Here is a 23,945-nt window from a genome sequence, read left to right as displayed (position 1 = left end):
TCAACCCAGGCTTGATACAGTAGCTTCATTTCAAGGTATAATGCCCCAGGAGAGAAACAAGTGTATTTAAGAATGCAGAGAGAGAAGATTAGACTTCTGACAGGAAAACTGGGGATTTCTTTGTCAGAGCTCATCTCCATGTGAGAGAAGGCTTTCCAAGCAGAGCAGTCCATGAGGTTAAAAACACAAGCAACAGGAAAGCACAGAAAAAGTGCATCTGGGTTTAGGCGTGTTTTTCCTCACCGTCTGCAGAGGTGATGGGACAGAGAGAGATCAGGAGGCAACATCCAGTACAGCTGAACTTTATCTTCATCTCTTTTAGGAGTTTGTCTCTTAAATAAAATGTTCTTTAAAGAAAGGGTTCTAATGTTAAAGTACACTATAGGTATAGAGGAAGTCACTTTGAGCAAATAAAAATAAAACTTTCAAATAAATAGGGCATGGAGGATTATCGTGCAAAGAATGTGGGTCTATAAGTTAGCTATTTGAGTGGAGATAAAAATCAGTTCTCAACTTCCCATTTATACCCTGAAAGATGATGCTGTGAAAGTGCTGCACTCAATATGCCAGCAAATTTGGAAAACTCAGCAGTGGCCACAGGACTGGAAAAGGTCAGTTTTCATTCCAATTCCAAAGAAAGGCAATGCCAAAGAATGCTCAAATTACCGCACAATTGCACTCATCTCACACACTAGTAAAGTAATGCTCAAAATTCTCCAAGCCAGGCTTCAGCAATATGTGAACCATGAACTTCCAGATGTTCAAGCTGGTTTTAGAAAAGGCAGAGGAACCAGAGATCAAATTGCCAACATCCGCTGGATCATCGAAAAAGCAAGAGAGTTCCAGAAAAACATCTATTTCTGCTTTATTGACTATGCCAAAGCCTTTGACTGTGTGGATCACAATAAACTGTGGAAAATTCTGAAAGAGATGGGAATACCAGACCACCTGATCTGCCTCTTGAGAAATTTGTATGCAGGTCAGGAAGCAACAGTTAGAACTGGACATGGAACAACAGACTGGTTCCAAATAGGAAAAGGAGTACGTCAAGGCTGTATATTGTCACCCTGCTTATTTAACTTATATCCAGAGTACATCATGAGAAACGCTGGACTGGAAGAAACACAAGCTGGAATCAAGATTGCCGGGAGAAATATCAATAACATCAGATATGCAGATGACACCACCCTTATGGCAGAAAGTGAAGAGGAACTAAAAAGCCTCTTGATGAAAGTGAGAGAGGAGAGTGAAAAAGTTGGCTTAAAACTCAACATTCAGAAAACTAAGATCATGGCATCTGGTTCCATCACGTCATGGGAAATAGACAGGGAAACAGTATCAGACTTTATTTTTGGGAGCTCCAAAATCACTGCAGATGGTGACTGCAGCCATGAAATTAAAAGACGCTTACTCCTTGGAAGGAAAGTTATGACCAACCTAGACAGCATATTCAAAAGCAGAGACATTACTTTGCCAACAAAGGTCCGTCTAGTCAAGGCTATGGTTTTTCCTGTGGTCATGTATGGATGTGAGAGTTGGACTGTGAAGAAAGCTGAGCACTAAAGAATTGATGCTTTGAACTGTGGTGTTGGAGAAGACTCTTGAGAGTCCCTTGGACTGCAAGGAGATCCAACTAGTCCATTCTGAAGGAGATCAGCCCTGGGATTTCTTTGGAAGGAATGGTGCTAAAGCTGAAACTCCAGTACTTTGGCCACCTCATGCGAAGAGTTGACTCATTGGAAAAGACTCTGATGCTGGGAGGGATTGAGGGCAGGAGGAGAAGGGGGCGACAGAGGATGAGATGCCTGAATGGCATCACTGACTTGATGGACGTGAGTCTGAGTGAACTCTGGGAGTTGGTGATGGACAGGGAGGCCTGGCGTGCTGAGATTCACGGGGTCGCAAAGAGTTGGACACGACTGAGCGACTGAACTGATAGGTCTCTTGAATGAAAGGGTTAAATGTTAAAAAAATGAGATTGCTCTCTGGTGTAAGTTTAAAAGCAGGGGACTCATAGACATGAGAAAGGAAAATGATTGGGCTACCTAGAGAGAGAACTTACCTATTTTAATTTTTAAAGCCAAAATAAAACTAACAAAATATTTGTAAAATGTACCTAAAATTAATTTATATTGAGACAATAAGATTGGAAAGTGGAAAAAATAGGTAAAGGACCTGATCTGACCGTTAGCAAAAGAGGAAATATAAATGACAAACTAAATGAGATCCTACTGATGCCCACTAATCAAGGGCAGATCTGAATGTAGGAGGTTCTCTGCCCCTCAGATGAGCAGGAACAAAACCCCTGCTAACCACAGAGGGCAGGACACCAGTGGCTTTCCCACCGTTGATGGGGTATAATGGGGACACTTCCATGATGGTGGATCACAATTACTATATACCAGAAATTTTATAAAGGTCCAGATTACTACTTTAACCCGAGCATGGATTTTGAATTTTAAACAGGGACAAAAATTGTGAACAAAAGATACTGCCTCTAGGAGATGAAACTGTGGGCTTTTTTTTTTTTTGCTTCTTTCCAAATTTTATATAAGATATTTTTTATCAGTTACAAATAGATAACCAAATATAAAGTATGGAAGACAGTAACTGAATATAAGAACTAAATTAATCCCAGGACTGCCTCTTATAAATTTAATGTGTGTTAAATTTAATGCAATGGCACCCCACTCCAGCACTCTTGCCTGGAAAATCCCATGGACAGAGGAGCCTGGAAGGCTGCAGTCCATGGGGTCGCTAGGAGTCAGACACGACTGAGCGACTTCACTTTCACTCTTCACTTTCATGCATTGGAGAAGGAAATGGCAACCCACTCCAGTGTTCTTGCCTGGAGAATCCCAGGGACGGGGGAGCCTGGTGGGCTGCCGTCTACGGGGTTGCACAGAGTCGGACACGACTGAAGTGACTTAGCAGCAGCAGTAGCACCAGTAAGAGTATATTTAGAATGAAATAAATAGTAAAAAATGGATTTTAAAACATATTATTTGTTGTTAGAAAACTAAACAGGTGAATAGTTGTTAAAGAGTTGTTTAGAATCCTGCACCATAGGACCAGCTCTCTTTTATTCTTTTGGTTGATATAACTTTGTTAGACCCATATGATTCATCAAACATACACTTAAAGAAAATATGGCGATAGCTTTCCCCTGTGGAATAGTGGAGTTTGCTGGCCAGGCCATAGTGGCGAAATACAGCACCTGCTGCATTCTCAGACACTTTAAAATAGGGTGTTTTAAATAATTCAGTTCCTCAGCTCACTAATTCCTTTTCCTACCTTCTGGCTTGATTTTGATTACTCAGGTCCAGTAGTTAACCCAGAGCACCTTCCATTTGGGGATGGTAGGATGTATTGGTAAAGCTGTCAGCTGGTCTTTAGAACACCTGTTTGAAGTGTGCACCCCCACGGGTCAAGGAGCAGTTTGTGACTCTTATTAGTCCAAAGCCTGTGATAGGAGAGTGGTTGGGTAAAACTCAGTGGTTGGGTAAAAAGAGCCATCATAGTACAGTGATCCTCAGATGATTTTGGTGCTGATATAAGTAATAAAAAATTTTGATTCAGTAATGTTGACAGCCAAAAGTCTATTTATAGAGAATGTAATAGCCCCTGGCAGAAAACAAGCCCTGTTACCACGGGAACGCTGTTCTTGCCATTTTGCTTCTTAGAGATATTTAACTTTGAGCTTTAATACCTGCCCACCAGGAAGTCTGAGGTGTTTAAAGTTTAAAATCTCTACCCACTCCCACCCTATCTGCACCTGAGGCTTTCTTTACCACAATGAATAAACCACTGTGATATCTTACTTTAAAGAGTATTTTCTACTTTAAAACTATTCTTTAAAAGAATCAGTTCCAAAATTCTACGAGCTGTACTTTTAAGAACCATAATGATCTTTTTAAAACTTGTATTCTTGTTAAAAACATTTTAACTTTTTGTCGCCCACATGGGGAATTTCTGTAGGAAATTAGATGAAGCCTCACTAAATTAACAGTCCCAAATCCTTCAGTATGCATTCTTTTTATCTAAGTTTGTGAACTACTAAATTCTTGAAATCCAGGTCGCCTACCCCTCCACATACCTGGAAAACAGAAAGCGCAGCTCAAATTCTCTCTTAAATCTTCCCTTTCTCACATATGACCTGGGTTCCGGGCACTTTGTGTTTATTTCCACTCCAGTATTAACTGTTGTGTTTCTTTCAAAGAATATTTGCTATATAGTAGGTATTTAACAAATGCTTTGTTGAATTTTTTTCAAGAAAGCCTATTGGCTTTCCCTGAATATACCATTAAAATGGTATCTTTTTTCTTGAATCATAATTCTAGGATTAAAAAGTAAACTAATGTGCATCTGAATCTCTCAATTATAAAAGTTAATTAAGCTTGTATTTAAAGTTTAAGGACATTGCCAGAAACTGCAAGATGTGACACTTACCTTCACATCAGTCTAAATGACTGTTTGACATGATGTAGATAGTATCACATTATTCCAAAAATATTTAATTTCCAAGGCAAAGTGTATTTTATAGGACTTAGAGATTGACTCAGACTTGGAGAGCATTTCAAAAATAAACTTATAATAACTAGAAAACTAGGGAATTATAAAAACGGGAAAGCCTAGAGAACTCCCCTTGCAAATTAAAAATTAGAAATGTTTCAAAGGAAATTCCTAAAGCATTGTAGATCATCAGCTGCTGGAACTGGTTGTATTATCTTGCCCTTATCTGAGGTCACTGCAAAATTCTTTTTTAGGGTTTTCTCTTCAACCCACCCTGGGAAGGCCTGTGATAGAAACTTTATGTTTGTACTGTTTTTTAAGACTCTTTCCTTCAGTGACTGTTTGATAAATTAAAAATGGATATGTGTGAAACAACAAAATACATTAACTCATTTATTTTATTTTTTTTTTCCTACAGAAAAATCTGTGACCCAGGCCTTACTGCTTTTGAACCTGAAGCTTTGGGTAATTTAGTGGAAGGGATGGACTTTCATCGATTCTACTTTGAAAATGGTACATTTACTTTAATAGCATGCCTTTTCCAGCTTCTCTGAATTTCTCCAGAATTTCTAGATTCTTTGGCTCTTTCCTGCAATGAGCATTCTTACTTTAGTCCAGCATCCTACATCATAATTTTGTAATTTGAAATAAAAAAACACAATAGCCATAAGCTTTGGTATGTTTTGAAAAATACCTAATTTTATATAAAAAGTGATGGTGATTAAATACACTCCATAGAAGTCCCAGTAAATATATAATATACGCTGTGAAATGAGTCACCAAAAAGTATTTAATTATTTTAGGTTTTCAAAACATTGTTTATATGAAAAAATAAGAGAAACTACAGCATGCCAGAATATTTGCCATAGAGGGTGCTTTCAAGAATAATAATCAGTGCTCATTTCCAAGGTAAAAATGTGTATTAAGATGAGTAATGAGGTAAATATTTATTCAGATTACAAGAATTTTAATGGTATCAGATAAAATAAAAGAAACACCTGCAGAAATCCTCCAGGTCACCAAAAAAACTATAAAAGAGAAGTTCCTCTTATCCTTCTCCTAAAGACATTAGGTATAAGGTATTTGCATGATGCAGGGAGTAAATTTACCTTTTGCAATAAAATTTTTATGAATTAAAGAGGAATCATAGCAATGATTCAGATAATCAGGTTTATGTCCAGTAATTATAAGCATTAACAAGAATATTTGCGTTGGCACACATTTTCACATTCAATGAATTGCTTTTTCTTATATGCACTAGATATTTGCAAGGAAACAAAGATAATTATGTGGTAAGCTGGCCTTAACAAAACTTCAATAAATGTTCTCATATTCTCTGTTTCGTGCTGTGATTGACAGCATGTCGTAATGTTTCTTTCAGTAGGCTGTAGCTTGATACCACCTCATCTGTAGTAAAAGAATAATGAACCCATTAATATTGTAACCTACCTCAACATAACACTGCACTTCATTACTCTCCATAAATACATATTCATAATAATGGGATATTGTTTTTTATCAGACTGTAGCAGTAAGTAATTAATTAAGATTGTTCCTAAGAATGAAGGATATGTTTGGATAACAGGTAAAACAGTTCTGCCTGTTTTAGTGATCAAAGAGAGTAGCATCAATCAATATCTGCACTAAATCTTCATCTCTCTTAGTCATTGAACAGTTAGAATAAATAGATGTTGTCAAAACAACAAATGCTGGAGCCTATTGAAGTGAAGTCGCTCAGTCGTGTCCGACTCTGCGACCCCATGGACTGTAGCCTACCAAGCTCCTCTGTCCTTGGAATTTTCGAGGCAGTAGTACTGGGGTGGGTTGCCATTTCCTTCTCCAGAGGATCTTCCCGACCCAGGGATCAAACCCGGGTCTCCCGCATTGTAGACAGACACTTTACCGTCTGAGCACCAGGCAAGCACGGAGCCTACTGAGGGCTGCTCAATCAAAGGAGAGAGCTAGAGGATCAGAATCAGGCTATATGGCCAACACCAAATTTTGGATTTTTACTGGCTAACCATAATTGGACTACTGGAATGGACTGTACTAAATAAAGGAGCCACTGGATGAGATGGGGAAACTGATTCACACCATGGCCAGCCTATTTAGAAGACAGCAGTCTCCATGCTTAATACATGATGTATTTCCCTTGCCCCAAGTACTTTTCCAACTGGCGGAAAAAAAAAAAAAAAACAACAGCCCACAGGAAATCCTGTCAACTGTCCCAGCGGTTCTTTATTGGAAAAATAAGCTGCTCTGTGCACCTGGGCCAGCCCTCCTCCACCTCTGTTCATTTTATGGCTTGTTCCTAACCACTTCCCATTATAAATAATTATGTCTCTCCAGCTTTTTCACCCAAAGTTTGAGTGGCGTACAATTTAACCACAAAGAAAATAATGACTGTATCTACTTCAGCTATTTTTCTTTATACTTTGCACTCAATTCTTTGCGTTAGTGAATAGTTGAATGAATGAATGATATTCTATTTATTGGTCCCAAGGGAAGTTGTTACTGGTTTCGGTTTACTCTGCATAGAAACTAAGCTCTCTTTTCCATGTTCTTCTCTTCCAGCTTTGTCCAAAAGCAATAAACCCATCCACACCATCATCCTGAACCCTCATGTGCACCTGGTGGGCGACGATGCTGCCTGCATAGCGTACATTAGGCTCACCCAGTACATGGATGGCAGTGGAATGCCAAAAACAATGCAGTCGGAAGAGACACGTGTGTGGCACCGCCGGGATGGAAAGTGGCAGAACGTTCATTTTCACCGCTCGGGGTCGCCAACAGTACCCATCAAGTAAATATTTCCAGGCTGTCAGCTTCTTTGTTAATACGCCCATGGTCAGCGTTTTTTACGTATTCCATTGTGAATAGCATGGCATCTGTTATTTAACGCTAGTGGTTGGTTATACTGGTGGGAGTCCATAGCAGTCTATAATTCTCTGGGAAGATCAGACTAGCTATTTGTTGGTTGAAACTTGCCCTAGAAAGTATACAGTCATTTTAGATAGGGTTAAATCAGGGAGAATTCATGTAATAAGGCAAACAATTTATACAACTTCATTGTCACATACTGGTAGAGGAAGGAGACGTGGAAGGAAAAAGTTTCTAAAATGGCCAAAACAGTCAAACCTCTTTACTCAAAGGTTCCTCACACATAGTTTCAACCAGTCTTGGATCAAAAAATTTCAGTAGTAGAGAAATTCCAGTATGTTTCAAAAAGAAGAACTTAAATTTGCCTTGCAGGTAAATGATTTACATAGCATTTAGATTGTATTAACAATTACAAGTAATCTCTAGAGATTAAAGTACATGAGAGGATGGGTGCAGGTTCTATGAAATACTACACTATTGTATATAAACGACTTGTGCATCTGAAGATTTTGGTATCCTTGGGGGCTCTCAAACCAATCCGCCACAGATACTATGGGCTGACTGTATCACATAAGGAGCTTCATTTCATAGATTTTTCTACTGGCACTCTATTAGGATATTAGAAGCTTATGGAACATAGCATTTAAAATGCAAGTACTACATATTTCAGCATCTCCCTCACTGTACCACTCTACCTCAGAGGGCATGGTTGCTCTTCCATGTATATCATCTAGGTGCTTACCTTGTGCCAGATAAAATGCAAGGTGAAAGACACTGTTATATCACCAATACCAAAGAAAAACCTAAAGCTTCATAATCAGCTTCAGAGTAGAAGGGAATGGATAACCCATGCAGCCAAGTGCTTATAACAAGTTGGAAGTATGCTTTGTAGAGAAGACAGAATTTTGAGCAGTCTCAAGTGAGGAGTGGAATTTAGCAAAATAGAACAAAAGGAACACAGTCCAAGTTCAAGGAGCATCAAGAGGAAAAGCTCAGCATCAGCCATCAGCTCCCTGTGGTAGGACTGTGGGTCCAGGAGGCTACCTCCAGGTGGCGTAAAGGGGATTATGGTGGTGTCGAGTAAGAGTAGTGAGATGAGGACAAGAAAGCATGTTCAGACTCGGTAGAAGTTCAGCCAGCTGCTGACCTCATTTCAGATTCTCTCACCTATTCGTATCTGGGGGCCTTGGGATGGGTCGTCAAAACCACACAAACAGCCATTCAATGCACTCCAGAGAATCAAGATGTCTTAGTTTAATAATGTCCCACCAGTGGTTTTCACATGGCCTTCTGTTTAGCCTTATTATGTATCAGTGTTGGATTTGTCCAAAGTGGGTCAAGAAGGAAAAAAAAGAAAGGTTGAAATTCACTCCAAAAAATATATATATAAATATGTATATAAGTAATTAAAAGACAGGAGAACTGTAACAATAATGAAGATGCCTATCTTTGTGCATTTCTGAGTTTTTTACCCCAAAGAGGTACAGTACCAATTGCCAGCTACTACAGAAGGGATTACTTTCATTCAGTACTAGAAGGTTAGTTTTTCTACAATTCCCTGTAGTGTTTATGGATAGAGCCTACTTGAGAAAATTTCATTTTATGCCAGGTGGCTTAAGTGAGGCTTCTCTTAATAGGCCACCTTGTATTCCAAATGGGAAAGAAAACTTCTCAGGAAGCACCTCTTTGTGGCAATACATCTAAGGCCTGAAAACCATTCACACATATGGGTCTTGTAAGTAACATCTCGCTCCGTGATACTTTGTGATTGGAGCTAATGACTGAAAAGCTGCATGGCTGTTTTTCCTCTCTTTGAGGATATTTTCTTGCATTGTAGTCAATGAAAACCATAAAAGGTCTTTGAGAATCCACAGCATTTTCTGCATGAGCTCTTGAGTCTAACGTTTGGTAACATTGTGTAGCATAACCCTTATTTTCAAGGTATTAAGTGCTGAAAAGACCCTACCTTCAGCATATGGATCGTGGCATTTCAAATATTGTGGAGTTCTCACATCAAAAGTCAATTCTATCTGGGTCAATTCAGACAACTCTCAATTATCCAGATCTAATTTATATCCGGCTCTAGGATCCTTTGATGTCTGTTTTTTCAGGAGGTTACAGTTCCTGTTCTGCACTTAACTAAGGTTAATAAGTACATTAATTTGCTGTGCCTGGCCAAGTTTAATGGTATTTGACCACAAGGAGGAAGTCAGGCTGAAATTTAGAACTCACAAAGTGAGTAATTCCAGAGGATAATTGAAAGTTGACTGTAGTTAAATTCATGCCTGTGTTGTTGTTTAAGATTGGCTTCTTACCTTGGATTGGAAGGATTCAGATACGTGTGGCAGCGTTGTGAATTTGTTCCCCAGTCAAAGCCCTGAACTTTGTCCAAGCTTGGAAGAAATAGTGCTCCCAGCTGTTGGTTTAAAGAAAGAAGACCTCTGGTTAAATAAGAGTAATCCCACATTCCCTATTCTTGAGGCTGTAAAGTTGACTTTTAGGGTTGACATCCAGTGGAGTCTAAGAATAGTGACGAAAGCTAAAAGACGAAGTTAAACTTTTAGTCTCTTTCAACCAAATAATACGATTCATTTATTAATTTATCTGGTAAGCATGACTGCTTAAACTGTATATTTAATCATGTGATTGCAGCCTGAGTATTTTTAGCTTTGCTCTGTGTGAACAAATTGACAGATTAATGCAGGAAATCAGTATTGTCTAACATCATTTTCTCTCTTAATGGCCGCAAAGATCTCTTATACATAGTATTTTCAGTCTGTTACTTAGCTATAAAAACCGTAGCCTCGCCTCATCTTTGGCAAAGCAATCTGATAATACTTCATAAAACAGTTTATGTCTCCCCTCTCTCTCTGCAGCTAAACATCAGCAGTGCCACTTCTGCAGTCCTCTGTTCTCAAGGCACCTGGATGGTAGCGCTGAGCCGTCCTCCCTCCTCTTCATGCATGTTTCCGAGTGCATGAAGTTGTGAAGGTCCTCTGTGTAATGCCTATGTGATGCATCACCTTGTCATAGATTCCTTCCTATACATTGTTTACACTTCAACTACGGGGATGTTCCATGCAAACTTCAATCATTGTTGGCAAACAATAGGGGGAGGTGAGCAAAAAAAAAAAAAAAAAATTCCGCAATATTCCTGAGTACAATCTAGTCATCCAGTTTCTCTGTTTATGCCAAGATTTAACAGACTTCAGAATTACCATTCTCTGAATGAGAGTTTGTAAGAGAAAAGTAAATTTTTAAAAACTCTTTGCTGTTCATATGTTTTAGCTTGTTTAACAAAAAAAGTCAAAAAAACAAAAACTGACCTTCAGTTTCCTGGTGTGATCCTGGCTGCAATGGATGATTTTTCACTGAAAGCTGTGTTGCTGTTACACAAAGTGGGTTGAATCATTTATGAATGTGGAAGTGAGAATTAGTGGGTTTGCTATGATCTAAAGTCATGTCTTTTTTGGTCAAACTACATAAACTGGAAAAACTCCCATCGCTGACAAGTTTGATCACTTTAGGGTATACGCTTACTGTTCTGGTGAAATTTGCCTAATTGAATTTTTTTGTTCTTTTCTCAAACCTGTGCTTTTTAATTTTTTCTTCATTTTCTCCTATTTCTTTATCACTTTTGTTTGCTTCTTTTTGTATCTTTTTTTTTCATTCTTTATCTTTTTTTTCCTGTTTAGTAGTGTGAATAAAGTGAAATTTGCATAATGAAGGTAAAATAAAAACTGAGGCCTCTTGGAGGTGGCTGGACTCATACTTCGAGCATCTTCAGGGCCCATAGAGATGAGGTCAAGAAGCGCTCAAAGGTTTGTAATTCTGCTCTAATTCGGACATAGGGATCCTAACTAAGTTGGAGATATTAGAACAGTTTAAACGTATAGGAAGACAAGTAGGATCCTCCTGCACCTGCAGCATGTCTTACTGAGTGGAGCAGTTGCCAGGACAGCGCCCAGCTGGTCATGGATCTGGATTTTGTGCAGAGGCACTTTCTTCTGCCTCGCCCCTCCTGCGTGATCACTGCCAGGCTTCGGAAGTTCAGAGGATGGGGAACACTGCAGGCCTCTCTGAGTGTTTTGAACACGATCTCTGTGACTCGTGGTTTTGTAGCTACTCTCAAAGTCTGAGTAAAATTACGCTTCCCTTCTAGGAGTTATTAGGATTTTCCTGCTTAAAAAAAAAAAAAAAAAGGGAAATGTCCCTGTTTCCTTTGTGCTTCTCATTTTTCCCTTGTTTATTCCATTCCTGTGGGGCTTTTTCTCCTCCCTGAAATGCTTTATAGTGCATGGTATCTTCATCAACCTTATTTTAACAGCAGTAATTCACAATCCTCAGAAGCCTATTTTTAAAGCAGAAGCAAAAAAAAAAAAAAAAAAACCAAAAAATTAAAAAAAAAAAAAAAAACAACCCTCCCTCTTTTCCCTCATTTCACGTTTCTGTGTTGATTACTAATCACCTTAGATGTTGTTACTAGTGGATGTATGGTAGATGGATTGAAGCTTTTCTGATAATTATTACACAATTTAAAACAATATATATTTAAATATATACAGTAAATGTATTGAGCCATGTTAACCTGCCAATGAGATCTGTGAAAAAGTAATCGCCTCATTTTTCCCTTTTTAATTTCTTTTACCTTTTTGTGAAATGGCTATACGTGGCATACATGTATTTTAGAAAAATATTAGGTATAGAGTTTTGTTTTTTTTTTTTTTACACTTTAAGCATGTGGTGTTGAAGTATTACTGTAGATCAAGTTTGTCTTCCACACTAAGATGTGAGGAAATTGTGATTTGTTCTCTCCACCACAACAGAATTACACAATTATCTTCTCTCATTTTGAAACACTGCAGTTTACCATGGGACACTGTATATATTTCTTGCCATAATGGTAAATGACTGATTGATATATTTAAGAGTTAATAAATTTGTGATTTCTGCTGACAATGTGTCCACTTTTATTTCTTCAGGGATACTCTATTTCTGCATGTGTGAGGCTGGCTAGTGCCAATGGCCACACGTCCTATATGGTCTTATTATTACAGAATTCACCTTTGACATTAAGATGAAGTTACTGAACTGAGCTTCCCTCTAAGAATGAACTTGGCGATAATGACAATTTACTGTGTTATTTGTGTGCACAAAAGAACAGTCTCTCCTAGGAAAGTTTTTCTGAGAACAAAGCACTTGACACAAGAGTCCTAAAAATTTCTGAACTTGCCCTCCTCCTGATGGCTGCTAGCCCGCTTCCACTTTTAACTCAAATCTGACATCTGACTATGTAACACTTCTGGATCATCGCCAATATTCAGGCAAGCACCTCATCTCCTGTTACTCCAGCTTAAATCTGAGTGTACATAAGTAGTGAACTTTGTTCAGTTTATTAAACGCCCTACCACACGAGGTTTGTTTCTAACCTAGAATATGCTTCCCCTACTTCTTCAACATAATTCATACTCATTCTTTCAAATTCAATTTAGAATAACATCCCCTCCAGCAAACCTCCCTAGACCATGCTGTAAGCTCACTCGTTCTCAATACTTGCATAATGGTTGGTGTTCACCTCTCCCGCCCAGCACCTTGGTTTTGGAAATACATCTTTACTTGTGTTTTCTCTGTAGGCAAGAACTGTGTGTGTGTATCTGTGAACCCACATGAGATGTTAGTAACTATTGAACCGTGGGCAAACCAAAACCGAGGAACTCACAGTGTAGAGTCCTGGATTTAACGTTTGGCTCTGTTGTCTTTGACACTCTCAGCGATTGCCTCTTCCCTCTGAACCTTCATTTTCCTATTTATAAAATGAAAAAATACCAATTAATAAGGATATGTGAGGGTTTAGAGATAATGGATAAAGAGTACCTAGAATAATATTTGGTGGATAATATTAAGTAGCAGCAGCTATAATTGTTCCAATCACTGATACTAATATTCCCAATGTTCTGGTTATTCCTTACTTAGACGTGTATATAACTCTTATTTTGCTATGAGCTGCCCTGTTTATGTTGGTTTACTGATATTGCTAAGGATATGCTCAAGTGTTACAGCAGAAAAATGAGAAACAATGATGTAGTCATCTAGCTGAAAATAGGGAAAATGAAAGGGAGTAAATCAGTATATTCTGGGGAAATTCTCAAGGAATTTTGGCCTTAAGTAACTGAAGTTTTGAATCTCTGTATAAATAAAAACTATATATAATGTAAGAGTAAACACAGAAAGCACCTTTTGAATGAGTGATCTCGTTAAATAAAATTCTACTGACTTATACAAATGTTTCACTGTTTCCATGGTTGTCTGTGTCAGATAACAGTGCGAACAGATAAGACAGATAATGGACATCAGCATACTGAACTATGTGTCCGTGGTCTGAATAATCATCAGCAGTCATAAACCACCTGTCTGAGCAGCAGCATGAAGTAGTTACAGTACTTCTACCTTTCTGTCAAAACGATTCTCAAAAATAAGCTGGCATATTCTTCCGAGGACCCAGCTTCTGCCTCCACAGCAAGAAATGATCTCTGCATCTCCGTCTGCACCCCGCACCCTGCCTTCTCTCCCGTTGCTGGGGATCAGTAGTTCATGCACCTGGCAGAGGCTGAGACCCTTCTCCTCCAGCTGACCCCACCCCTGCTGGCAGGCACTACAAGTCCCCCCCACCCCACCCCAGCCCACCTTTTCATAAATCATTTCCTCTGCACTGGACATTCTACTTAATGCCCCGTTTCTTTTCTTCACAGCCAGGTACCTTCAAAGGCCTACGTGTGCTTGCTGTCTGCCACCTCTCTCTCTCATGCCCCTTAAGCCCACTCCAGTTTCCTTCACAAATCCACGAAGCAGTCTACCCAAAGTTACCAGTGTCATTAATTCGAGGGGCCAATGTCTAGTCTTCATCTTACCCGATCTCTCAGCAGCGTTTAACACAGTCTACCATCTCAATCTTAGAGAACATTTTCCTCTTTCAGACAGTACATTGGCCTAATTTTCCTCCTACCATTCTCTGCACTCCTCAGTCTCTAACTGTTCCCTTTTCCTCAACCTGGCTTTTACATTTTGGAACTTTTTTTTTCTACCTTCACTCACTCTCAGAATACTTGGCCCTAATCTCAATGGCTTTAAGTTATGTTACTGACTCTCAAATATGTTTCTCCAGCCCAGATCACTCGTACATTCCAAACATGTAGATCCAACTGCCTACCTGAAATCTACATTGGAGATCTACTAGGCAAGAATGTGCAAAGCTGAGCTTTTAATTGTGACAAAACTTGCTCCCTTTATGATCTTTCATATCTCAAGAATTGGCAATTCAGTTCTTCCTTCGATCAGGCCAGAAATCTCAGTGTCTTTATTACGCTAACCATTTGAAATCCCATTATTTTTACCAAGTTACAACCAGAATCTGACTACTTCCGACAACGACTTCTGCTGCCTCCCTTGGGCCAAATCACCATCATATTCTCTATACTATTGGAAAGTAAGAAAGTGAAGGGAAAGGGGACTATACTGTTGGAATAGTCCCCTCCCTGGACTCTCAGGCACTCCTCTTACCTCTCTTCTGTTTACTATTGGTGTGTGTGTGCTCTGTCACTCAGTCATCTGACTCTTTGTGACCCTTTGGACTGTAGCCCGCCAGGCTCCTCTGTCCATGGGGTTTTTCAGGCAAGAATACTGGAGTGGGTTGCCATTTTCTCTTCCAGGGGATCTTCCTGACCTAGGGATCAAACCAGAATCTTGCATCTCCTGCATTGCAGGCAGATTCTTCACCATTCAGCCATCAGGGATTAAGTAGCTTATTAAAACAAGTCAGAGCACGTCACTTCTCTGCACAAAACCCTCCAGTGGTTCCCTTTACCACTCAGAGTGAAACCCAAAGTCCTGCACGTAGCCTTCGAGGCTGGACCCAACACTGCTCCCTATTACCTTCGTCACCACTCTTCTGCGGACGTGCTGGGCTGCTTCCACCTCAGCGCTGCTGCCGAGACCCTTCCTCGGAGATCCGAGCAGCTGTCTCCACTTACTTGTTTGCAAAATTAAGTCACTGTCTCAGTAAAGCCTTCCCTGACAATCTTATCCATAAGACTTCAAACCATCTTATTCAAGACTTCAAACACCTAACTCCTTTACAGGACTTCATATCCTCCTTCCTTGATTTTTTTTCCTTCTTACAATTACTATTTGACATGTTTCCTCATTTTGTTTATTTTATGAGGGTGGAGATTTTTCTCCCTCTTGTTCATGATGTACTCCAAGCTTCTAGAACACAGTGTTTAGAACACAGTGACTAATAACTATAAATAATAAATATTTAAATAATAAACTAAAATATCTTTAGTTGAACAAATAACGGATTGCTCTCATCTTTGCAGTTAGAAAAGCTGAGGCTCCTGGTTCATATGAGTTGTCTGAAAGTAACCAAATTTGGAAAACTCATCAGTGGCCACAAGACTGGAAAAGGTCAGTTTTCATTCCAATCCCAAAGAAAGGCAATGCCAAAGAATGCTCAAACTATCACACAATTGCACTCATCGCACATGCTAGTAAAGTAATGCTCAAAATTCTCCAAGCCAGGCTTCAGCAATATGTGAACCATGAACTTCCAGATGTTCAAGCTGGTTTTAGAAAAGGTAGAGGAACCAGAGAACAAATTGCCAACATCCACTGGATCATCGAAAAAGCAAGAGAGTTCCAGAAAAACATCTACTTCTGCTTTAATGACTATGCCAAAGCCTTTGACTATATGGATCACAATAAACTGTGGAAAATGCTTAAAGAGATGGGAATACCAGACCACCTGATCTGTCTCTTGAGAAACCTATATGCAGGTCAGGAAGCAACTGTTAGAACTGGACATGGAACAACGGACTGGTTCCAAATAGGAAAAGGAGTATATCAAGGCTGTATACTGTCACGCTGCTTATTTAACTTATATGCAGAGTACATCATGAAAAATGCTGGGCTGGAAGAAGCACAAGCTGGAATCAGGATTGCTGGGAGAAATATCAATAACCTCAGATATGCAGATGACACCACCCTTATGGCAGAAAGTGAAGAGGAACTAAAAAGCCTCTTGATGAAAGTGAAAGAGGAGAGTGAAAAAGTTGGCTTAAAGCTCCACATTCAGAAAACTAAGATCATGGCATCTGGTCCCATCACTTCATGGGAAATAGAGGGGGAAACAGTGTCAGACTTTATTTTTGGGGGCTCCAAAATCACTGCAGATGGTGACTGCAGCCATGAAATTAAAAGACGCTTACTCCTTGGAAGGAAAGTTATGACCAACCTAGACAGCATATTCAAAAGCAGAGACATTACTTTGCCAACAAAGGTCTGTCTAGTCAAGGCTATGGTTTTTCCAGTGGTCATGTATGGATGTGAGAGTTGGACTGTGAAGAAAGCTAAGCGCCAAAGAATTGATGCTTTTGAACTGTGGTGTTGGAGAAGACTCTTGAGAGTCCCTTGGACTGCAAGGAGATCCAACCAGTCCATTCTGAAGGAGATCAGCCCTGGGATTTCTTTGGAAGGAATGAGGCTAAAGCTGAAATTCCAGTACTTTGGCCACCTGATGAGACGACTTGACTCACTGGAAAAGACTCTGACGCTGGGAGGGATTGGGGGCGGGAGGAGAAGGGGACGACAGAGGATGAGATGGCTGAATGGCATCACTGACTTGATGGACTTGAGTTTGAGTGAACTCCGGGAGTTGGTGATGGACAGGGAGCCCTGGCGTGCTGTGATTCATGAAGTCATGAAGAGTGGGACATGACTGAGCGACTGAACTGAACTGAACCCCAGGGATTGTAAACTGCCTATATCATAATTACTTAAGGGGAAATAAAGGAAATATTATTATACAGAATAAACTTTCAGCATCAATACACAAATCTGAAACTTGTTTAAGCTGCAAGAAATAGAAAACTGAAGTCCAAATACTTTAACAAGGAAAATACATTATTTCACAGAACAAGAGATGAGTTAGTTCTAGGGTTGATAAACTAGATAAACCACCTGGTAAATTCAGTGACTCAACAATATAAACAAGGATCCAGGTTCTTCCCATTTTTCAGCTTGTCCTTCCAAGAGTATAAACTTTATCATCCAGGTTAAAAGACTTCATCATCCAAAATACTACATGGCATGGTTCCTAGTGTCATAGCCAGACAGGACAGCATCCAGTGGAAGGTAAGATTGCTTCCTTTCCTCTACCCCTAACCCCTTACCCCTCTCCCCAGCAAAGAAACATTTCTTAGGTCACATGCTATATTCCTGTTCAGCTTAGAATGGTAAGGATGTACCCCAAAGCTAGAAGTGGGCTATTCCCCTTAGAACATGCCTGCCAATGCAGGAGACTTAAGAGACGCAGGTTTGATCCCTGAGTCAGGAAGATCCCCTGGAGGAGGGCATGGCAACCCACTCCAGTACTGCCTGGAGATACCCATGGACAGAGGAGCCTGGTGGGCTACAGTCCATGGTGTCGCAAAGCGTCAGCCGTGACTGAAGTGACTTAGCACGCATATGGGTATTCAGGGAAGGGAAGAGACCTGCACAGATTGTATTGGTTTTTTCCAAGAAGTTTAGGAAACAACATTGTCTGATATAATAAGTATACTGGGAAAGTAAAAAAAAAAGTTTGTTTTTATTGTCCTCCTTTATAGCTGCTATGCTATACATGTAACAGGAACGCTGAAAAAATAGTCATTATCTCCTCCAGACTCTGCATCGCACCCACAAATGTATTTTGTGTTCTCTCTCGCATTGTGTTCCTAATGTGCCAGTGAGTTCCATGCTGGGGATTTCTCCCCTCCCTCCCCCTCCCCCCACCCCACACAACAAAACTCCTTGGAACCGGAAAAGTTTAGTCATTTCATTCCACTTGAAGTTCTTCCAAAAACTCCAGTCCCACAAAGGGCCCATTAAGCCAGGATTGCATCCTCCCCTTCCAGATGCCCCTTTGCCCTGCCCTAACTACAATGAAAAGCTTAAAAAAAAAAAAAGGAAGTAAAAGGCACTCTGTGCCTGAAACCACATTTAGTAATCAGTTTTCTTCAGTTCTGCTTTTCTCTTTTATTACTTTAAATAAAGTAGGAAAGTGGGGTGTGGTGCCAGGGGAGTGTAACAGCTAAGTGAACGCTAGAGATCTCATCCACCATCCACCCACGAGATTCCGCTCACAAAGCGAACAAAAGGACAGACAGTTCATCTCCAGACCCTGTTCCTGCAGGGGCTGAAGCAACAACTTGCTGTTGTGTGGGAAGCAGCGCTCAGCTGACTGGTGCGTGGCCACGCGGTGTTATGTGTACAGTGCCCTGTTTTGTATCACTGTCACACATCCAGGGGACTCGGAGGCATCTTCCACTAAAGATGGGCCTGGGGAGTCACCACAGTCCTTCTTCCAAAAGCCTCAATTCCTCAGACTTGACCTTCCACTCATATTTGCTCTTTGAATATTTTCAGGACCTTTTTCACCCCTAACCAAAAGAATTCGATTCCCTATTACTCAAACTATGAGGGAGGGATTCCCTCCAGGGCACAGGGCTAAGAGGACCAATTTGAAAAGTGATAATCAACCCCATCTCCTACCTTCCTCTCATTCAGTTTGGAAGAAAACTAGCTCATCCACCTTGAGACCACTCTGCTGAAAGAGGAAACACTGAATACACACAGGCATGAGCTTACAGACGGTCTTCCCCAGTGACTCGGTGATAAAGGACCAGCCTGCCAATGCAGGAGACATGAAGTTTGATCCCTGGGTCAGGAAGATCCCCTGGAGAAGGAAATGGTGACCCCCTCCAATATTCTTCTTGCCTGAAAAACCCCATGAACAGAGGAGCTGGGTGGGCTACAGTCTATAGGCTCCCAAAAGAGTCGGACATGACTTAGTGGCTAAACAACAAAGCTTACAGACATGAAGTGAGAGGGAAATGAAGCCTTTGGGATGGCCAGTAGGCACTGCACTGGCAATTAGACGTGATGAGTGGGAAAGACAAAAAAAGACAAAATGTCCTTACAGGCAGGAGAAAAGCACAGAAGGAAACACTCTGTCACGGCTCAGTGATAAACCTGTCCCAGAGAGGGCCCCTTGCGGGGAAATTGCCACTGTGGGCTTCTGCCTCGTTCTTTATCTGCTCCCCTGCTCTCCAGCTCATGCTAAGGCCACCAGACTCCTTAAAATTCACACAAGTGAACACATCTTACTTTTGGGAGACGTCAGGAAAGAGGTCTTTCACCACCCAATCTGTTACTCCTCCCCTAAGAGCCATCCCCAGGGTTTCAACCTTGAGGCTGGAGAAGCATTCTCACCTTGGACAGCTGCCCCCTGAACAAGGTTTGAAGGGCATGGGTCTGCTACAACAGATACATTTTTTTAAGTAAATACTACATCACTATAGGATACCCACTGCTTGAATCCACAGATTCAGAACTACAGATATGGAAGAACCAAGTTTATGGGGAAAGCCAATTGTAAATTATACAAGGGTTTTTGACAGCACAGAAATCAGGGTCCTTTTCAGGGTCCTTGATGGCTCAGTGGGTAAAGAATCTGCCTGCAATGCGGGAGACATTGAGCCCTGGGTCGGAAAGATCCCCTGGAAAAGAGAACAGCTACCCGTTCCAGTATTCTTTCCTGGAGAATTCCATGGACAGAGGAGACTGGCGGGCTACAGTTCATGGAGTTGCAGAGAGTCAGACATGACTTAGCAACTAACACTTTAGCTTGAATTCAATGCTAACTAAAGTTCCTGTTTGTGGCCTATCAAACTTGCATTGTACATCTGTTTTAATTATTAAACAAAAAAACACTGACAAGAAACAAAGATTGTGCATGTTTAAAGATTAAATGCCTCTTTCTGGAATGCCAATGCCAGCCTTCCTTTGGGGATAATAACTCTCTTCCCAGGTGCAAGCCCAGACTGACTTGCTATGTACATGCTGGACTGTTCTTTTGAAACCTTGAGAAACCCTGATGTAACACTGACATGTTTAATGTTCTTTGTTTTGACAAGATACAAAACTGCTGAAAACTGCTTCTCAAAAAGTGCTGAGAGCATTTTCTCAGAGTAATCTGGAAAGCAGGCTTCTAGGCTAGTCCTTAGTTTGGCTCAAATAAAACACTTTATAATAAGAATAGAAGATTGTTTATTATTTTCACTGACAAAAGAAAATGCTTTGCTGGCTGCTTCATGATCACCAATGGCCGCTCTCATTCTTAACAGATTTGGTTTCTTTCCTCTTTCCCCTCCCAGCTTACTAGAAACATGATGAGCTCTATTACCCCTAAAGAATATACAGTGGAAGTTACAAACAGATTCAAGGGATTAGATCTGATAGACTGCCTGAAGAACTATGGATGGAGGTTCATGACATTGTTCAGGAGGCAGGGATCAAGATCATCCCCAAGAAAAAGAAATGCAAAAAGGCAAAATGGTTGTCTGAAGAGGCCTTACAAATAGCTGAGAAAAGAAAAGAAGCTAGAGGCAAAGGAGAAAAGGAAAGATATACTCATTTGAATGCAGAGTTTCAAAGAATAGCGAGGAGAGACAAGAAAGCCTTTCTCAGTGATTAGTGCAAAGAAATAGAGGAAAACAATAGAATGGGAAAGACTAGAGATCTCTTCAGGAAAATTAGACATACCAAGGGAACATTTCATGCAAAGAGGGGCTCAACAAAGGACAGAAATGGTATCAACCTAAAACAGAAGCAGAAGATATTAAGAAGAGGTGGCAAGAATACACAGAAGAACTGTACAAAAAAGATCTTCATGACCCAGATAACCATGATAGTGTGATCACTCACCTAGAGCCAGACATCCTGGAATGCAAAGTCAAGTGGGCCTTAGGAAGCATCACTATGAACAAAGCTAGTGGAGGTGATGGAATTCCGGTTGAGCTATTTCAAATCCTAAAAGATGATGCTGTGAAAGTGCTGCGCTCAATATGCCAGCAAATTTGGAAAACTCAGCAGTGGCCACAGGACTGGAAAAGGTCAGTTTTCTTTCCAATCCCAAAGAAGGGTAATGCCAAAGAATGCTCAAACTACCACACAATTGCACTCATCTCACACGCTAGCAAAATAATGCTCAAAATTCTCCAAGTCAGGCATGTGAACTGTGAACTTCCAGATGTTCAAGCTGGATTTAGAAAAGACAGAAGAACCAGAGATCAAATTGCCAACATCTGCTGGATCATCGAAAAAGCAAGAGTTCCAAAAAAATATCTACTTCTGCTTCATTGACTATGCCAAAGCCTTTACTGTATGGATCACACAAACTTTGGAATATTCTGAAAGAGATGGAAATACCAGACCACCTGCCCTGCCTCCTGAGAAATCTATATGTAGGTCAAACAACAACAGTTAAAACTGGACATGGAACAACAGACTGGTTTCAAATTGGGAAAGGAGTACATCAAGGCTATATAGTCACCCTGCTTATTTAACTTATATGCAGAGTACATCATAAGAAATGCCGGGCTGGATGAAGCACAAGCTGGAATCAAGATTGCCGGGAGAAATATAAATAACCTCAGATATGCAGATGACACCACCCTTATGACAGAAAGTGAAGAAAAACTAAAGAGCCTCCTGATGAAAGTGAAAGAGGAGAGTGAAAAACTTGGCTTAAAGCTCAACATTCAGAAAATCAAGATCACGGCATCTGGTTCCATCAGTTTATGGCAAATAGATGGGGAAACAATGGAAACAGTAACAGACTTTATTTTCTGGGGCTCCAAAATCACTGCAGATGGTAACTTGCAGTCATGCAATTAAAAGATGTTTGTTCCTTGGGTGAAAAGCTAGGACCTACCTAGACAGCATATTAAAAAGCAGAGACATTACTTTCCCAACAAACGTCTATATAGTCAAAGTTATGGTTTTTCCAGTAGTCACGTATGGATGTGAGAGTTGGACTATAAAGAAAACTGAGCACCGAAGAATTGATGCTTTTGAACTGTGGTGTAGGAGAAGACTCTCGAGAGTCCCTTGGACTGCAAGGAGATCCATTCTAAAGGAAATCAGTCCTGAATATTCATTGGTAAGACTGATGCTGAAGCTGAAGCTCCAATACTTTGGCCACCTGATGCATAGAACTGACTCACTGGAAAAGACCCTGGTGCTGGGAAAGATTGAAGGCAGGAGAAGGGGATGACAGAGGATGAGATGGTTGGATGGCATTACTGACCGGATGGACACGATTTTGAGCAAGCTCCAGGAGTTGGTGATGGACAGGGAAGCCTGGTGTGCTGCAGTCCACGGGGTCACAAAGAGTCAGACACGACTAAGGGACTGGACTGATAGGACCAGATGCCATGATCTTAGTTTTTCGAATGTGAATTTTAAGCCAGCTTTTTTCTCAGGAGACAGGTAAAGTGGTCTGGTATTCCCATCTCTTCAAGAATTTTCCACAGTTTGTTGTGATCCACAGTCAAAGGCTTTAGCATAGTCAATGAAGGAGAAGTAAATTTTTTTTCTGGAATTCCCTTGCTTTCTTTACGATCCAACAAATGTTGGCAATTTGATCTCTGTTCCTTTGTCTTTTCTAAATCCAGTTTGTACATCTGGGAGTTCTCCGTTCACATACTGCTGAAACCTAGCTTGAAGGATTTTGAGTATTACCTTACTAGAATGTGAAATGAGTGCAACTGTGTGGTAGTTTGAACATTCTTTCACATTATCCTTCTTTAGGATTAGAATGAAAACTGACCTTTTCCAGTCCAATGGCCACTGCTGAGTTTTCCAAATGTACTGACATATTTCACTTACTAGCATACAATATATTTCATTTCAGTATGCTTCTATAAACATTACTTTTAGTGACCTCACACTATTTACCTAAATGGTATCCCACTTATTTAACCATTTCTCTATTGTTGTACGTATGCTTCTTTTCATTTTTACTCTATCAACAATAAGTAATGAACTTCTCATAGCTAACTTTTTGCACAGATCCTTGATTATTTCCTTAGAAAAATTACCAGAGAAAAAAATAGTCATCCATTTAATTTTAGTTTCACAAAGCAGTTATAATTTATATGGCAAAAATCAAATACATTAAATTATATATCCAAGCTCTCTCAGTGGCAAAATTGTATCTAAAATCCAGGTTTCTCATTTCTTGTCTAGTGTATGTTCTACTCTCGAATCATCTAAAGCTCCTTGGTCACCATAGTGGAAGGACAGGTACTGCATAGGTGGGAAATTCCAGAACATTCTTACTAGTCATAGTTTTAGTTTTGAAATACTTGTTCTTTCCACTTAATTACATTCATCTCCATATATTCCTGCATATGGACTTTGCTGCTTAGGTTCTTGTTTGGGTTTTCTGTTTGTTTTTTTTTCTCTTCCACTTGTCCTTTAAAATTGACACATTTATTTTTCTAATATCATTTAGCTGCTTTTAAGTATTATTAGGCTGGCAAGTACACATAGACAGGCCTAGGAAGTCCTGATGGAATTAATCAGCCTAGATTATCAGTCTGGGAATGACAGATTGGTGAAAGTGACCATAAACACTCAAAAGAACCCATGATCCATTGAAACTTCTTCTTGTT

General features: G+C 40.2%; 1 protein-coding gene and 1 long non-coding RNA gene across 50 annotated transcripts in view; one reads left to right on the top strand and one right to left on the bottom strand.

Moving 5' to 3' along the window:
• The window catches only part of CAMK2D (calcium/calmodulin dependent protein kinase II delta), a 309,080-nt gene extending 295,405 nt beyond the window's left edge, over positions 1-13,675 (top strand). For 19 of the 38 annotated variants that reach the window (XM_086407222.1, XM_086407212.1, XM_086407208.1 and 16 more), the window contains 4 exons: positions 4,931-5,025; positions 7,087-7,315; positions 9,030-9,127; positions 10,269-13,675. In XM_086407222.1, the coding sequence (XP_086263348.1) occupies positions 4,931-5,025; positions 7,087-7,315; positions 9,030-9,096 (391 nt within the window). In that variant the 3' untranslated portion in view covers positions 9,097-9,127; positions 10,269-13,675. Of the gene's footprint in view, positions 1-4,930; positions 5,026-7,086; positions 7,337-9,029; positions 9,128-10,268 lie in introns of those variants that run through there. The other 19 variants (XM_086407229.1, XM_086407224.1, XM_086407214.1 and 16 more) reach the window with 3 other exon arrangements.
• The window catches only part of LOC147371166 (uncharacterized), a 114,930-nt gene that overhangs the window by 20,377 nt on the left and 70,608 nt on the right, over positions 1-23,945 (bottom strand). For 2 of the 12 annotated variants that reach the window (XR_015165947.1, XR_015165946.1), the window contains exons 2-5: positions 13,112-13,195; positions 9,708-9,808; positions 8,560-8,691; positions 3,295-3,463 (exon numbers count right to left, since the gene is read on the bottom strand). This is a non-coding gene — a long non-coding RNA (uncharacterized LOC147371166). Of the gene's footprint in view, positions 1-3,061; positions 3,464-5,284; positions 5,920-6,732; positions 7,502-8,559; positions 8,692-9,707; positions 9,809-13,111; positions 13,196-14,949; positions 15,113-23,945 lie in introns of those variants that run through there. The other 10 variants (XR_015165954.1, XR_015165943.1, XR_015165952.1 and 7 more) reach the window with 8 other exon arrangements.

The sequence above is a fragment of the Bos grunniens genome, chromosome 6 (genome assembly GCF_055505025.1).
Source record: "Bos grunniens cultivar Pamir isolate PY7600 chromosome 6, Bosgru_T2T1.0, whole genome shotgun sequence".
Classification (NCBI taxonomy): domain Eukaryota; kingdom Metazoa; phylum Chordata; class Mammalia; order Artiodactyla; family Bovidae; genus Bos; species Bos grunniens.
The sequence above is the reverse complement of the archived record's forward strand: the minus strand, read 5'-3'. Positions and strand labels throughout refer to the sequence as shown.